Raw genomic sequence first — 16,403 nt, 5'->3', positions numbered from 1 at the left:
ACACGAAAATAAAAATAATTTTGGCGTTGCTTAATTGCCGTAACAATAAATGGTTGTATTGGGTTTTAAAAATGCAGTCGTAGCTCTGCATTCTTTAAATTTGTCAATTGCAATCATTATGACATGGAAAATTGAAGTACGTGAAGCACATAAGCGATTTTTCTATTTCGCCCTTCAAATTTAACAACAGCAACAATGCTCCTACCTTTCATCTACTATCTTGCAGTTGACAAGCGGTGTGGGCATTGTTGCTAGGACTTGGGTTAAAAAAATTATCCCATGGTTGCCAGAATCACATTTTGTGCAATGTGTTCAACAGATGTCGCTAGTATACCGTGGGCGATGAATTTTTTAGAGTTTTCTTCGAGCTGTTACGTCTGTTTGTCTGTGCTTATACGGACGCTCGCCAGTATGCATGCGCATGTGGCGAGTGAGTTCAGCACTAGTTATGAATTCTTTGCCACAAATATCGCACTTGTGCGATCTCTCATCTGCATGGATAAGTCTGTGTCGCGTGAGACTACTGTTTTCGGTAAACTTTCTACTGCAGATATCGCAAATGTAAGCCTGATCTTTATGGGTAAGCCGGTGCTGATCCAATTGCTCAGAAGTGAAAAATTTTCTGCCACATATCCGACAACGGTGCCGTCGTTCGCCGGTGTGCATCCGTTTGTGCCGGCTTAGATTTATACCCTTGGTGTATGCTTTGCCGCAAATATTACAGGAGTACGGTCGCGTGCCGGCATGTACGCGCTTGTGAACTGCCAGCTGTCTCTTCTTGGGGAATGATTGGTCACACATTCCGCACTCATAGGTTTTATCGATGGTTGTTTGCAGTACGGTGGCATGTGTGAAATTGTCACCTGGACTTGTTGACTGTGTTATCTGTCTACAATGAAAATAGGGAAAAGTGCATTCGATATTAATATTTTTTTAAAAAAAAAAGCATTCTTATATATTAAAATCTCCGAAAAACAGGTTATGATCTCATAAAATCTAACTTATTTTCGAAGCCTATGAATTCAATGAAGCGGAATAAGCATATCATAACAACTTACCGTTCACCTATCTCCACCTTACCGTACTATCACATATATTTTCATAGACCTGTGGCAGGCCGAGATGGGCGCATCTAGTTGCCATTGCCAGGATGGTGTGCTATGTGTGTGGGACACATTTAGGTTCACTAGTCGTATGGGACGACAATACTGGAGATGTAGCTCGGGAAGTCAGGTTTGACTGTTCCAATTCACAACTAAGTCCGAAGATTATGCTACCTGCCAGTGGTTCGGTAATTTGTGACTACGGAAATCAAATGTGAATCGTTCGTTTCCCATTTGTGGCGGGGAAAAGTGGTTCGGTCCGGGGAATCGTAATGGGCCAGCTAAAGAAAACAAATGTACAACAGCAGCCTCTGAACGAAGCCATTGCTAGCACGAGTCTTTGATTTGGAAGGATAGTTGCTGAGGACCATTCTCACAGTAGTATAAAAGTTCTAAGTTCTAACTTCAAAAAGAGACAACAATAAAATGTATTTCTTTCAGAGTTGATAATATCCATTACATGATCAAATGCGCTGATGGGTTAGGCTTTGGATTCGGCTATATTCCATCGTCATTGAAGCTAGATCATAGAATCATGTTAATTTGACAGACTGCAAGTGTTATCAGTAGCATAAACAGCTAGCAGCCCAGCTAATATTGTTCTTTCTGCTTGCAACCAACCTGGTTATATTGATGTCAATGCTAAATTCGCTGTTACAGCTGTATGATCGCTATACTGTCCTATTTGTTATGGGACTCGCTATTAACATGGGACAGTTATGTTTAGAGCACCAGATTCTAAAAGCGACCAATTTTGGCCAATCACTGGAGACAAAATCACGCGTAACAATTAATAATAAATTAAATTATTGCAGAGTAATTTTTGTTGTACATGAATAAAACGTATCTATTTTCTCGTTACCTATGGCTAAATAACCATTAGAAAGGTTATGAGTTTATGTTGTCGCATTTTATAATCAGTTATACTACTTTCAAGCGATCGATTTTTAAGATACGACTCGCACTTTAACCACCCCTTCACCGCGCCATCAAAATATAAATACCAACAAAGACCTGATAATTCGTTTGCAAAAAAACACCGAAGCACAGTGAATTGGTGTTAAAACTCTATCTTTGATCCTAGTGCTGTAGGATTTTGCCAACATTTATACTATTTTCATTCAAAAAAAGTATCACGTGTGCACTATGTATATGGACTTCTAAATTTGGTAATTGTTACGAATCACACACGGCCTGGCCTTGGGTACAAGATAATAACTGCTTGATCTCTCACGAGCATGGTCCTGCCGGAGTATTTGCCTTGCCCGATACCGGGGCAGCCTGTCCTCTTGTGAATCGGAACCGCTTAACATTCCGATGAGGGTATGTCCAACGGTATTACCGACGGAGCCGATCGCTACACTATCAGCAGTAGCTGCGATTTGAGCAATTAATCCAGATGCCTGGTGGAGAGCTACCATTGGTGCAGCGACAGCCGAGTGTGACGCAGGCTGGACCATCGGCTAACTCGATTCCGGTGAGGTGGAGCGGCTGCAATTGGTAAGGACCTATGAAGCGATGTATATAATTTCAAGGACATTTGCAACGCAATTACGAGAGATCATCAAAATGTTTCGTGGCTAACGTTGTAATTCAGCAAAAAAAAAAAACAAAAGTTAAATTGATCGCAACAAATAAAATCGCTTTCTTCAACGAGTCGTGGACAAGAAAAATACAAATGCCAAATTTAACGGAACATTGCCTAATGACGTCAAATAAAATTGAAAGCCTAGCGAGCTTGTTAATACAAGCTATTCGCATTTAAAAGCGAACCAAATCAAGTTTCTCATACTGCGGTCAAATACAAAAAATTCCAAGTCTATGTAAAGGCTAGTTTACAGTTCGGGAAATGGATCACGGGATTTCGCACGGGATTTTCGTCGGAATTTGATCAGGGAAAATTTCCCGCCGAGATCTCTCCAAACTGTCAAACCAAAAACTCTGCTGCTTCTTAAAAATACAGACAGTATCAAACTTGCAGCGAATTGCAAACCTTATAAAAATACTATTTTCCCCGTCGGAAACAATTTGTGTTGAATTGTTCCCGGCCGGATTTCTGTGTGGAGAGTTTTAAAATCCCGTGATGTTTCCCGCGGTTAGGTTTACACTTCAGGAAAACTGACATTTTTGTGTAGACTCATTTCCCGTCCCGGGATTTGAAATCCCGAGCTCCATTTAAAATACACAGGGACCCAAATTCCGTGACACGTTTTCCGAACTGTAAACTAGCCTTAAACAAGCTCTGCGAACTGTCAAAAAAGTGAGTTTAAACATTTTCATCCAATGTTCATACAGCGAGAGGTTCATTTTAGTTTGTTTACATTGCTAATGAATTTTGTACTGCGATTCACCACTTCATTTACCGCGTTGTCAAGAACTTAAGTGAAAATATTCAAAGCAGTGCTGCCCAAACGCACATTTTAAGTCCCACCATTCTTGCTGAGGTGAAAAAAATATTGAACATTCTTGCATATTTCAAATTTTAAAAAATCATTAAAAATTCATGATAGCTCCTAAAATCCTCATTTTTACGGAAATGTTCTTATAAATGTGTAATCTTTCGATTAAAAATAAAAAAAGCAGGTGTTAGGTCGGACGAGAAAGGTCTATTGGTACCTCTTGTAACGATGGTAAACACTACTACACTACAAAAAAATAAAAATCAGTAATCTGTTGGAAGTAAAGTTGGAAAGCGATCCATATTTTGTATTTCATGGTAAGTTGTAGCTGTAGATCGCAATACGCTTGTAGAACGAAGATCGCTGAAAATGCCACTGTATCGGCAATCTTTTATGCTGCAAACAAAGGGTCACTTTCCTTCACAAACACGAATTTGAGAAATAGATAAAGCAAAAGAAATTAGATTGTACCTTGAATGTGCGCTCGAAGACGAATAATCTTATGACAATGTTACCACGAAATCTACTATTTTATTACCAAGCCAATAGAAGAGAATTACATAATCAACATTTCCCGTTCGAGTTAAACCATCATTCCATTTATTGGTATTGGCGTTCTATATCTATTCGAACAGCTGTAGCGATAGTTAATCTCCAGCACATCCGTTGCTGCAAATCCATTTTCATTTCCAAAATCTCCTACGTATGGTTTCTGTAATCAAAAACTCTCTATAAAATTTATACTTGTTTTGGAGTATAATTTAGATATACCTTATTAACCAAGACGGGATATTCACGACTTTGCGCCCCAGCATAGCGAGAATAATGCATCACGCTACCATAATTGTAAGTAATGTTATATGTCTGTCCGTCTTCCGGTCGCAGTTTGGCAAAATTGTTTCTATAAAACTCATCCGCTGGAACCAATGTAAATGTATTGTTACCAATCGCCTTACTTTGTGAACTTGAAACGCTTACTTTGATACTCTGGCAGCAAGGCACTTCGATTGATGTAAATGTACTCGTCCCTATCTGGCCGTACAAACTCATGATAAAAACCAAGTGCATGCATCATCTCATGTACTGGTGTCCCAACTGCCATCAGGCATTGTGGTGTCTGCAGATTGATGTAGTTATACTGATTGGTCGATTGTCTGCCAATGTATGAATAGCATCCTGTAAAATTATTACCAATCGTTACAAACAACCTGTCGGTTGCTCTACGCGTCACGAATCGAACGCAAGTATTTCGTCTGAACATATTCATAGCGTTACGAATGGTATTTCTCTCACTAGTGGCTAAAATTAATTAGTATTTAATCTAACTAATTTTTTTTTTCATTAACAATACAAAAATAGACATAAACTTACTAAAATTCCCAACTATGGTGTATGGCACTCTTCCATTTGGCCAAATGTACGAAGTAAGAGTATCAGGAATTGAAACTCGTCCATCCTCTGGCGGAACCAGCATTATGTCACCCTGGTAGTAATAGCCCAAACCGAATTCAAACGGATATCGTTTGTCATTTATTGGATCATACTGAGATAGCTCTCGACCTTTCCATAATATAAACGATTAAAAATTCAATGTACAAAATTTCGAGTTATTACCACTTACCAACTTCTTCACTCGGAGTGTAGTAGTCTCCACGAGCGTAGTTTACCAGTGACCAATGGTACAATAGTAGTACAATTACAACTTTCATTGTGAGCTCGAGCATCAATAACAATGCATTCGCATCGACTTTTCAAATTCTTTTATACCATTCAGAGGTGTATGGCTAAAGCATGACTTAAGGAACTTCAAACATTCACCGCGCATTGCGAATTGAATTCCTATTACAGCATAATGAACCGTCTGCAAAAAGTCACCAATTAGATAACACTACCTTTTAATTGTTAATTAGTCTTATCAGTGTCATAAGGAAAATTATTGATGAGTGTGAAAGTGTCATGTGCCACTGTATATCGCTAAAAATGACAAATGTGTTCCAGACCCACTAATTGCATAGAACTATCATTTCTTTATCAATCCGCTCGGTAAGTATGCATTAAGTCTGCACCGAACATTCAACAACGATGTATAGCAAAAAACCTAAGTGGAAAATGAGCTATTACCTAGGTGAAAATGATTATTATAATCAACACATTTGCTGTTTAGTATACTCCAAAACAGGAAAATTGTACATAGAACGCAATAAAGTATGGTGAAGAATGCTCATAGTTGTAGGCTTTTTTTAATTTGGAATGGCAAATACGTTATGGTGTGTGTCCGACAAGGCTCAATGCGTTAGCATAATTGCGCCGTGAAGGTTCTATATTGTTCAAGATGTTTGTGCAATATGCAAAAAATAAACAAAATGTTTATTTTTGTCCGTCGTATCTTGTTCACGCAGGTCGCGGCAGCTTGTTGAGAGCCTTTTTATTGTCAATGAAGCATATGTCGCATTTTCCGACGCAACTTGGGAGTCATTCAGTCCGCCAAAACCCTGTAGATTAACAGGATAAAAAAGGTCGTCTTACACTATTACGGCGATAAATCAATTGCAGAAAAACCGAGCAGAAAGTGACAGTCCATTAGAGTCGATAAATTTTTCATCGGAGGACGACATGTAACAAAATAAGATTTTATTAATCGATGAAGTTGAAAATGTGAATTATAATTTTTTTTAATGGAATTATAGTTTTTCAACCCCATCATATTTTAAGGATCGTTAGCTCTAGAACATTTGTTACCATGTACCCCGGTGATATTAAGAATGTAGCAAAAGTAGTTAAAAAGCGTGTAATACAATTCGTAAATGAATTTTAATCTACCAAAACTATCGACTCATCTCAGGACTGGTGACCAGGGATATAATGCACCTCAGAGCAAATAAAGAGAAAAATAAAAATCGCTCTTTGCACTTTTCATGCGAACCACCGCTCTTCTCTTTAACAATAAACCTCTTCACTCCGATGTGTGTGGCTCCCATACGTGCATTACACTCGATGGCCGCACACCTCAAAGAGTAGGAATAAAGAGGCTCTTTAGTGTGAATCGTGGTCCCACGCGCACAGAAACAGAGAAGGCAACCAAAAAACATTTGAAAAACGTTCTTCAGATCAATCTTTATCTGAATTTGTAGTTTGACTCGCCTTCCTATCTGCTTGCCAGTGAGGGGAGGCACAAAAAAGTGGTTCTTCAAGGTGACTCTTTGAACGAAAATGTGCAGCTCTTGGTACACAGATCTTTCTCTTTTTAGTTTCAAGTTTCTCTTTGTGCGGTCGTTCTGCACACCGCAGTGTTTTTGTGCTGCTCTATTTTTCCTCGGTGTATTTCGCTCTTTGTGGCACATTGTGTAGTCTTCAGTTTAAAAATATTACGTTACGTTTCAGGGGAGGCACAAAAAAGTGGCTCTTCAAGGTGACTCTTTGAACGAAAATGTGCAGCTCTTGGTACACAGATCTTTCTCTTTTTAGTTGCTATTAATCGATCAAATGAAAAATGGCATTAATTGGATGATCCACCTGGCAAAAGCAGGCTGGTCGTGGTCGGTCAAAAAATATTTAAAAAACGAGCAGCCTCGTATTGAGGATTATGATGAGGAAGCCCACGCTCACCAAAGGAAATATTCAGTTCTAAACTACGCAGGCTCACAAGCGGCGCAAATACGTCAGTGTGGAACTCAATCCGGAACCACTCTGCCCTCCCACTTTGCAGATCATGTGTATGCGATTCGAACCTGTTGCATTTCTATACTCGTTCGTGTATGCAAGGTTTCGCACGATGGATTTTGCACTCAGCGGGGAGGCGGGTGCGAAAGATACTGGCACACGAAGATGCCATGATGTTGTTCGATTGGCATGCGAGCAACAAATGATTCAGACATTTTTTTTAACATTTTTTTGTTAATTTCATGTTGAGTTTTGTCACATAGAACAGACATATAGGCTAGGACAAACTTACTCGAAAAACCTGTGTAAGCAAAATGAAAAATGAAAATACATTGAAAATCTCCATCGCATACAGGTTCGCATGCCAGAATCTCGATTGTATACAAGTTTGCACGAACACCCATATAGCGTTTGCTGGCCAACCGTAGCTCCGGCTAGTGGCAAATTGCTACTTGCTGGTGGCCTGTCAAAACGACAGTTTTATTTCTTATATTCATTGGAAACTTTACTTGTATGTCATTTCTGAGTGGTTTTATGTCTAATTACATGTTGTACATAGTAAATGATCGACATTTTAGCACTCCATCTTTATTCTTCTTTGTTCTTAAAATATTTTCTGTTTGGTTAGTTTTTGTGACATGTTTCTTGCTTTGTCTTTCAAGCATGGTGGTAATTCAATTACAGTCTTGATTCGCTGGTTGGACACTCTTTAACTGGACTGCTTTTTAGTTGGACCTCCGCTAGTTGACCATTGTCCAACTAAAAAGCATCTGAATGTCAAAATCTCATGTCAAATTTACTTTGACAATCTATTGAACAATCTTTTGCACTACTAACGGCTTCTTTGGAAAGTTTTTGACATTTGTCAGTCGGTCCAACTCAAATTCGTTAGTTTGACAGAGCCTGTGGCCCAATAAGCAAATCACGACCAGAGCCTAAAATTCTCATACCTATTCAATGAACGACGAAATTCAGAGAATTCATCTTTGTCCTTTCCTTGCTTCTTTCGTCGCTAAATGCATGAAAAAATAAAACAATAAAAGCGATGTCCCCTCCTCTCTCGATTCTACGAAAACGAGTAGCAGCAGCAGCGACTTTCGTTTTCCTATGACAATCCGAAATTTCAATTTCGTTTTAATGCATACTCAGTAATTTGCGATTCTCATTCATTAAATGAAATTAATGCAATATGCATTTAATAATGCAACTAGAACATAGTTAAAATGAGAAGTATGCACACCGCTCAGGCTTCCGTCTTACAAGACCATCATTTGCTCGAAAATCTACAGAATCGAGCATCGACAAATAAATATCATTACTAGTGTATTTTCGTTTCCCCAGCAGTAAGCTCAACTTTGAAGTTACCAATATCATTCTGAATCTCAAAGCGAAAACGAACATGCGGAGAGAATAATGAAAACGCTTTGCTACATGCTTGCTTTGTCCTAGCACGTTCTCTCATTTTCGATTTCGCAAAATGCTAGTGGTATGGAAAGAAGCTTCGTTCTTACGTTAGTTTCGCCTGATTTTAAAAAATCATTTTCCGGCTCTGATCACGACTGTATTCAATAAAGTCCTGCCCATCTAATGCTAACTTTAAAACTTACTTCAAAGCAATATATTCAACATTCACAACCTCTCTGCAAATTTTGCGCTAAATTCTTCTAGGGTCTATAAGGAGGCCATTGCATGTACGTCTCTAATTCTCTTCCAAGGGGGCAGATGTAGGATCATCTTAAAAATATTATTTTGTATGCGCTGGAGTCTATGTGTCCGGGTACAACACCTCCCTCACTATTTTTCCAGTGAATGGCAAGTTACGGAGGGTAGCGCAGAACCACATTTCAATGGCCTATCGCTTGCCAGAATCCATTTCAACCTGATTAATCGCCTTTTCGTTTACTGCGCTCCATACGGGTACTGCATACTAAATAGCAGGGTAGATTATGAATATGTTGCTTTTGTTATTTTGGCAACATAAGAGCTGAGGATCAAATATATGCCCAGGGTCAGACCGAGGTAGAGCACTTTGTCGGGGCATTGGAGGGGCGTCGCCAAACCGACTTTTGCAATTGCCAGACGGAACAAGCCTGTGATCTTGAAAGCAAAAACAGGATGACTGCAGTTTTCGTTGCGTGGATAGCAGTTTTCTAGTTCGTGAAATACTCAGTTAGAGAATCCAAACCTCTCTGCGAAGTGTTCTACAGAGCGTTGATGATGCGACCCTTGTGCAGGATGTACAAAATGGGCTCAAGAATACTTCCCTGGGGCTCACCTACAGCGATGGAAAATTTTTCTGAAAAAAACATTTTGCAGGGACACCTGAAACGCTTTATCTGAAAGGTTACTTTTTGACGATCTTGATCTGATACATCGAAAAATTGTATCTATGCAGCTTAAACACCAGGCCGTCAAGCCACACATTGTTGAACGCTTTTTCGATGTCCACGATCGCTTTTTGCTGTCGTTTGGAACATCAACTTGGTCCACTGAATGATGTTGGTAACTTTAGTGAGTTGATGGATGGTCGATCTTCCTTCCTAACGCTTCCTTAAAGAAGACATCATGCTAGGTAACGAAAGAAAGTATTCGCCATTGAATTGATTTCTCACACAGCTTGGAGAGGGTAGAGTGTAAGCTGATGAGCCGATAGCTTTTAGAAACAGTACGATCTTTTTCCGGTTTCAGCACTGGCATAACTTTTGCTAGCTTGCACACTGAAGAAAAGTAGCTAAGCTCCCAGCCCCGATGGCTCTCAGCTGACGCGATGATAGTTTCGCCGATTCTGATGTTGTAATGTTTCGACTGTTGCAGCCAGCGCCAGCACCGCCAGAAAGTGGACGGATGACAACTCGCTGAAGACAACCGGTGAATTATATGGAACCATGTTGGAGAGGAAGATATCCAGCACGGAATAGACCTCCGATATGGAAATTCTAATCAGACTCTCCGGTGCCAGGATGGTTTATTGACCGGATTCGAAGTCGTTAGCAAGAACGATTCCTTTCCGGTTCCGCCTGCTGTTGCCTCGGGCCGGGCGTTGAGGTCCCCTGTGATGAACTTTACCTGCCGCCGAGTTAGTTAAATCATTTTAAACAAGGTGAATGTACCATCCCGGATGATGGTTTGTTTCAGACAGTCGGCCGCAATGATGATGATAGTGCCAAGTGGTGTAATAACCTCGACTCCTCTGGTTTCGATGCAGTTGAGTTGAATGTTTGGTAGCAAACGGCATTGGATGTTACAACTCACCGCATCAGCCACACCCCCACCAACCACACTGGATCGGAAGCCTTCAGATGAGTTTCGGCGATGACAATGCTGTCGTTCTCTTTCGTGATGAGGAAATCAAGCACCTCAACATGTTTATTCCTGAGCGAACAAGTAATCTAATTTGCGATGTTAATTATTGCCGCCATTAAATGTCTAGTTCGAGTTTTGCACGTATGCAGAATGACGTTTTCCTCGGACACCAAAGCCGTTAGCTCATCCGCAGTGAGCGGAGAGTCGTGAGCATTACCGGATACAGTACCGGCATACGATAATCCCGTGGCAGCGGCAGCATTGAGGCAAGACTGAGCCATGAAACGTTTCTGACTGTTGCACACTCGTTGGCTGTTGAGAGGAAGTGGCTCCAGATTTAGTACTGTTCGGCGCATCTGCAAGGCGGGGTACAGTGCTACTTGACGGACGGAGACGGACAAGCATTTTGACGAACACCGAGCTGGTTGTTGATAGTCGCTTTCTGGCGAATACAGCGTAATCACAGAGAACAGACGTCCATCTTCAGCATTCAACTTGTGTAAAATCTCTAACGGTTTCGAAGCTAGTTGGGATATCCAAACCAGGTGCGCTACTGTCGTCATGTTTTTGTGGCTGAGTTCGACAGAATTAACAGCGGTTATTCCTCTACCCAGTCAAACTAGTCCGGAACCGGTTCGGACTTCCAGCATGAATTCCAGCTCAAATGAATCAACCGATAGAGTCGGAATCGGCTGTTTTCTTTGAGCAAGATTCCATACTGAATCCATTCAGGATTTCGAAACGGTTCCGGAATGGATTTGACGGATATTTGGGATAGGTTGGTGTGGCGGCGCAAGTGTTTATCGTATATTAATTCAAACGTTTACACACGCTTTTTAAATATTTTTGTTTGATCATGGATGTCTGTTCTCTGTGGTGCAACTGTCAAACAGGTATAGCAAACAGTTGCGCAGATAGCAATAGTGAAACACGGATTTCCAACGTTTATCAATTTGAAAGTTTACACAGTTTTTTGAAGAAATTTTGTTCTGGCCTAAATGTCTGTTATCTGTGCTAATGGCAACCGTACACTGGGGTACAAATGTACACCACACCAACTTTGACTCCTGCTTCCAAGAAGACCAAAAGAAACCGGCTTTATCACCTTTTCCTACTTTTATTATGAACTAGCTCTCGTCTTCACATGGCCCCAAATATGGCATGGGGTACATTTGTACAAGAGTGCAACGTTCTAGGGTTAATCAAAGTGCATCAAATCCTAGCATTTTCAAAAATCATCGATTTTCACTAAAACCCCACCCAATTCGAATTTCTAGCTACGTCACTGTTCCACTCGAATTTCAAATGCATAATTCGGAATACCCGTCATAATCGACTATCTCCTAAATTTGAGTTTTTTGCTTGCGGGGTACAAAGGAACCAAAACGTGTTCTGCAACAATGACAATCCCTTACATAGATATATAAATGTATATAATTAAATTTAGAAAATTAAGCCCTATATACGTTAGAAGCAGTTTTTACATCCTGCCCAAATTCATGAGCTCTTTCTGCAGTTCACCTCATACTTTTCGTTTTGTGTGTGATTAACAGTCCGTGTCATATGGAATAGTGTATATTCGAGCAATCACCCATCATCGGGAAACTCTCCAAACGACACGGCTGTTGATTTTTTTCGCCCTCAGCTCCATCATCTCAACCAAGATGGGGCGAAATTTCGCTCCGCTTTGACAAATAAAAAAAGCAGAAGCAAAAAAACTGTGAAAAGCAATATGTCAATAAGGAGATTTTTCGTAAACAATCTAATGAAATTGTAAATTACCAAGTGCTTTCCGGCCTTTATGGAGGTAAAAATGCAGCACAACTCCCAGGCGCACTTGTTCCAGATACAGGTATGTCGCTGAGAACGGGACTTCCATCATAGAAATTCCGCTTTTGTTACTTGTTTGAGGCAGATTTTACATTTTTTTTCTTTTTCTCTGTCTTATTTCATGACTGCTGCGCTCCGGAACTGGCCATTGGAATTTCTACTGACGAATTTCTACATTTCTCAGGTTAAATCCCTAATCAAAACTCTAAAATGTCTGCAATCGGACGATAAATACCAGGCGCTACTGTTTCTCATCTCGGCCATTAAGCTGTATGTCAAATTTTTGTACAACGACAACCAAGAGCGTATATATAAGCCGTCAATACTCAAAGAATTGAACAACATCCAAAATGTGATTATTGCAAATTTGTTGAAATCGCGCGGTGCGACATCGGTTCCGTCATCTTTGTCTGCCGCCTGTGAACTGCGAACCAACGTTCGCAATAATATCCCGGGAACAGTGGGCAGTGATGGAATTTTGCTTGTACATCCGAGTGCAAAACCATTGCTTCCGCTCACCCCATATAACATCACGGGAAAGCTACTACGTGGAGGACTCTTCGACGATATGCCGCTGTCCGGTGCAGTTAAAATCAAACCACGCAAACGACTTGATACGCTGACATGCTTCGGTAATGTCCAGCTGAATCGTTCCCTTGTGCGGTTGATTGCTTCCCGTAACTTCAAGTTACTGTTCAACATGTTCGAACAGAATATCTTTCCAGCGTGGAAGATTTTCAAGGCGGAGCGACCGATTCGTTCACGCACTCGTACCACAATGCCAGCGATTTGTTACAGCGGTGGCTCGTCGCATTCTCCTCCAGCAGCCTATATCAAAAAGGAAGATTTTGATTTCGATCCGCCCTACTCGCTAACGGGTGACGATCCATGCTTCGAGGAACTGAAAGACGAGGACGATGAGCTGCTGATGCTGAAGGACGAAGACGAGGATGATTCAATCTCCAATGAAATTTTCTCTGAAGAATCCTCCACTAACAACACGTCGTTGATGCTTTCCTCCGACACAAACACCCTGGACACCAACGACTCAAATATGCTGTCTGGCGAGCGGTGCAAGGAGCAAGTTTATCAGTGTCTGTTATGCGATAAAAGGTATGGCAGTGTGCTTTAAATGGAAATTATCGGTGTAATGGTAATGCTTGTTTGTTTTGTAGCTATCGGAAACGGAAATCGTTGGTTATTCATTTCAGTCATCATCCGGGTTTCTGCCCGGATTGTGGAAAGCAGCGTGGTGTGACCTCGGAGGTAAGTTTTTAAACTGTATTCTGTTGATTTAATGCAATATTTGAAGTTAGATGAAATCGAGTACATGTTAGTAATGGTAGGAGAATATTTCAATTGCCATCACTCTTTTTAATTCTTTTATGTTAGCCTGATTTTGATTTACAAGTTAAAAACTGCCATTGTAGTTAGTAACGATTCGTTCGGTTGTTTTTATATATCGTTCAAGCTGATACTTAAGAGAGGCGTGACAAATGAAAATTTTTAAAGGTCACGGTAATAAAATTAAGTAATGATACTTAGCAGAGTAGACCTGTTATTACGCATAAAACCTACCATTCCAGAAAAAAAGTTTATCGACAGCCTACTGTATCACCAATTCCAAATCTGTCTCTTTCTCAAGCTAATTGTTTTCGTTCGATATGGCTTGCCCAACGAACATGTTTGATAAATCACACCTGATGTATTCTTTGGCCAATTTGTTATCAAAGATTCCTTGGCATCCAGGTAGCCGTAATAGCATAACGTAATAGCGAGTTGAAAGGACGTGATACACTACTGAAAACGGTGTAAACTCATTACTGATCGCAATGTACGCTTGTTTGTTCGAAAAGATAGCGAAAGATTGAGCGACCGAAAAAAAAGACGCAAGGGCAGAACATGATTCGTAAAATTCGTTTCAAATATATAAGAAAACAAAGTTCAGAAATATATTTCAAGCGTAAAAATCGGACAGAGATCCTTCAGCATAAGAATCGTTTAAAATGTTCTCACCCGCAAAAATTGGCAAGACTGATCCTCCAGTATAAAAACCGGTTAAAATTAAATAAATCGTCCGCATGAGCGACCGTGTATAGTGATGTTCAAGATTGAAAGTTTGCTGTACAAAACTAATTTGTAAAAATCGGATATATTTCTTTGCAGTTGTTATACTAAAGGTTTTGTTATCAGACTCTTACAAAGGAGAGTCCTCGTCCGATTTCTGTTTTTGCGACTTTTATTTTCGGTCGCTCATATAGAATCGTTTTTTCACTTGATACGTATGTTTGCGTACAATTGCTTGAACCTGAGTTAAGATATCCTCAACTGCTTTCACAATGTATGATCTGATAGCATTTAGGGATACTGATTTTGCTCGATAATTTGACTTGGCTCTTTACCCAATTGTTTTTTTACCGACGAATTTGGTGAATTCGTAGTTTCTGATACGAAATGTGTATCATTGTCCTCGTGGCACTCCACGTTTTGAGAGAAGTATCATGATGCTAAATCACACCGAGTTGAACACTTGTGGTTCCTCAGATTCTGAAATATTTCTTGTATGCATATTTCACCGTTGAAGTATTGTTCCAGTTATTTTAGCTTATTGATGTTATGTTGAATTTGCTTGGAAAACTCCAAATTTCGGTCCTATCCTTTGTAAACTTGCTGGATGGGTTAAGTGGCCGATCCAGGTCTTCCCCCTGCCTCGACAAAGCGACCTGACTATTGCTTTGGGGTGTGCATGGTCGGACGGGCCCGGACTTAAGACCATATATGGTCGGTGTTAAGTCAGACCGGACAAAATATTGATTTCGAGAAAAACGAGTTTAAAGTTTGAATCGTAGCATCCTTTACATTATAATTGAAAATTAATTTTCGTCGTAATTCTTTATTATTGTTACATATTCCAAATCTGGAAAAGTCGAATGTAGCTGACGAAATTTCTTATCCAGTGACACCATTATCTCATTTTTTGATGTTTTGTGACTTAGTCCGGTCTGACTTAACACCGACCATATGAAGGTTACGCGATATTCTCCCTAATATTTTCTCGTATCAGCTGAGCCATCAGACATTTTTGCGAGCTTTTAAGTGATTGGCACGTAAAATAAATTTTCCAAATCGCCAAAAATATAAGTCACTAGTTGGTTTAGTTATTGTAACTGTTTGCCATGAATTTTTGTTGAATTCGAACTTCTGATTCGATAACAACTACAACACCCGAGAATGCCTGCGATCACACTATACTCATTTGAAAGCTTTTAATTTTCTCTTTAAAATAAGTCTCTGCTAGTTTTGCAAAAACTAGCGAGTAGCAGTCAAAATTAAAAAGAGGCACAACCAAAGTGAAGTAGAATATACTTAGCCTGGCAATTTGAATGCTGTAATTTTTACTATCTACTGCTAAAAACAGCGATCAGGTATTTCTAGAATTTCTGGTGGAAATTCCGATCAAAGGTACAATGGAAAATCCCGATACAATGGTACCATGTATTTCTGCTATTTCTGGCGAAAATTCAGATATGATTGTTTCCCAATGCATGCGCTTGCACTACATTCACATAAACCACTTGCGATGCGTTTGGAATCGGTGTCCTACCTTGAAAATTTCAAACGTGCGTATTGTGTACTCAGCCCCATGCGTGGCAAAATTCAAAAACTAAAAGCCAGTAGAGGGGCATTTGCCAGGGCCGTCTTAAGACCACTCGGGGCCCCTAGGCACTACTGAGCTAAGAGGCCCCTATAATTGAACAGGTATAAACAACTGCAGAGTAGGGTGATCAAAAATGATCTCCAACATCACGGAGCCATTTCTACTTCATGCCACCCCGTGGGAATTAAAATATATGGATTAATACGAAGTTAGATTTCTATCGCTATAGGTGTTGGTGTAACTGTCCAAGTAAGGTCCAAAAACGGAGGATGGTTCGAGTAGATCTTAAAAAAAATCAGTACCGATCTGATGGATAGGGGCAAATGGTGTAACACGCTATAAGCTGTGGTGGAAGTTCGAACACAGGTGAGCTGCGTACAGTGTAATGGACTTACCAACTACGCTATCCCCTTCCCAGACGGTGTAATCTGATCTTCATAGTTGTGAAAC

General features: G+C 40.2%; 2 protein-coding genes across 2 annotated transcripts in view; one reads left to right on the top strand and one right to left on the bottom strand.

The window, feature by feature from the left end:
* Nucleotides 1–4,085: 4,085 nt before the first annotated feature.
* Nucleotides 4,086–5,211, bottom strand: LOC131687886 (astacin-like). The gene is made up of 5 exons (XM_058971977.1): nt 5,124–5,211; nt 4,874–5,062; nt 4,481–4,801; nt 4,274–4,419; nt 4,086–4,214 (listed from the first exon to the last, which is right to left on the bottom strand). The coding sequence occupies exons 1-5, from the start codon at nt 5,209–5,211 to the stop codon at nt 4,086–4,088; spliced, it is 873 nt and encodes a 290-aa protein (XP_058827960.1).
* Nucleotides 5,212–12,094: 6,883 nt separating this feature from the next.
* LOC131688841 (uncharacterized) overlaps nt 12,095–16,403 on the top strand; it is a 43,781-nt gene continuing 39,472 nt past the window's right edge. Inside the window, exons 1-3 of the mRNA XM_058973400.1 lie at nt 12,095–12,317; nt 12,480–13,408; nt 13,471–13,561. Of these exons, the coding sequence (XP_058829383.1) occupies nt 12,267–12,317; nt 12,480–13,408; nt 13,471–13,561 (1,071 nt within the window). The 5' untranslated portion in view covers nt 12,095–12,266. The remainder of the gene's footprint in view (nt 12,318–12,479; nt 13,409–13,470; nt 13,562–16,403) is intronic.

This window comes from Topomyia yanbarensis, chromosome 3 (assembly GCF_030247195.1).
Source record: "Topomyia yanbarensis strain Yona2022 chromosome 3, ASM3024719v1, whole genome shotgun sequence".
Classification (NCBI taxonomy): Eukaryota; Metazoa; Arthropoda; class Insecta; order Diptera; family Culicidae; genus Topomyia; species Topomyia yanbarensis.
The sequence above is the reverse complement of the archived record's forward strand: the minus strand, read 5'-3'. Positions and strand labels throughout refer to the sequence as shown.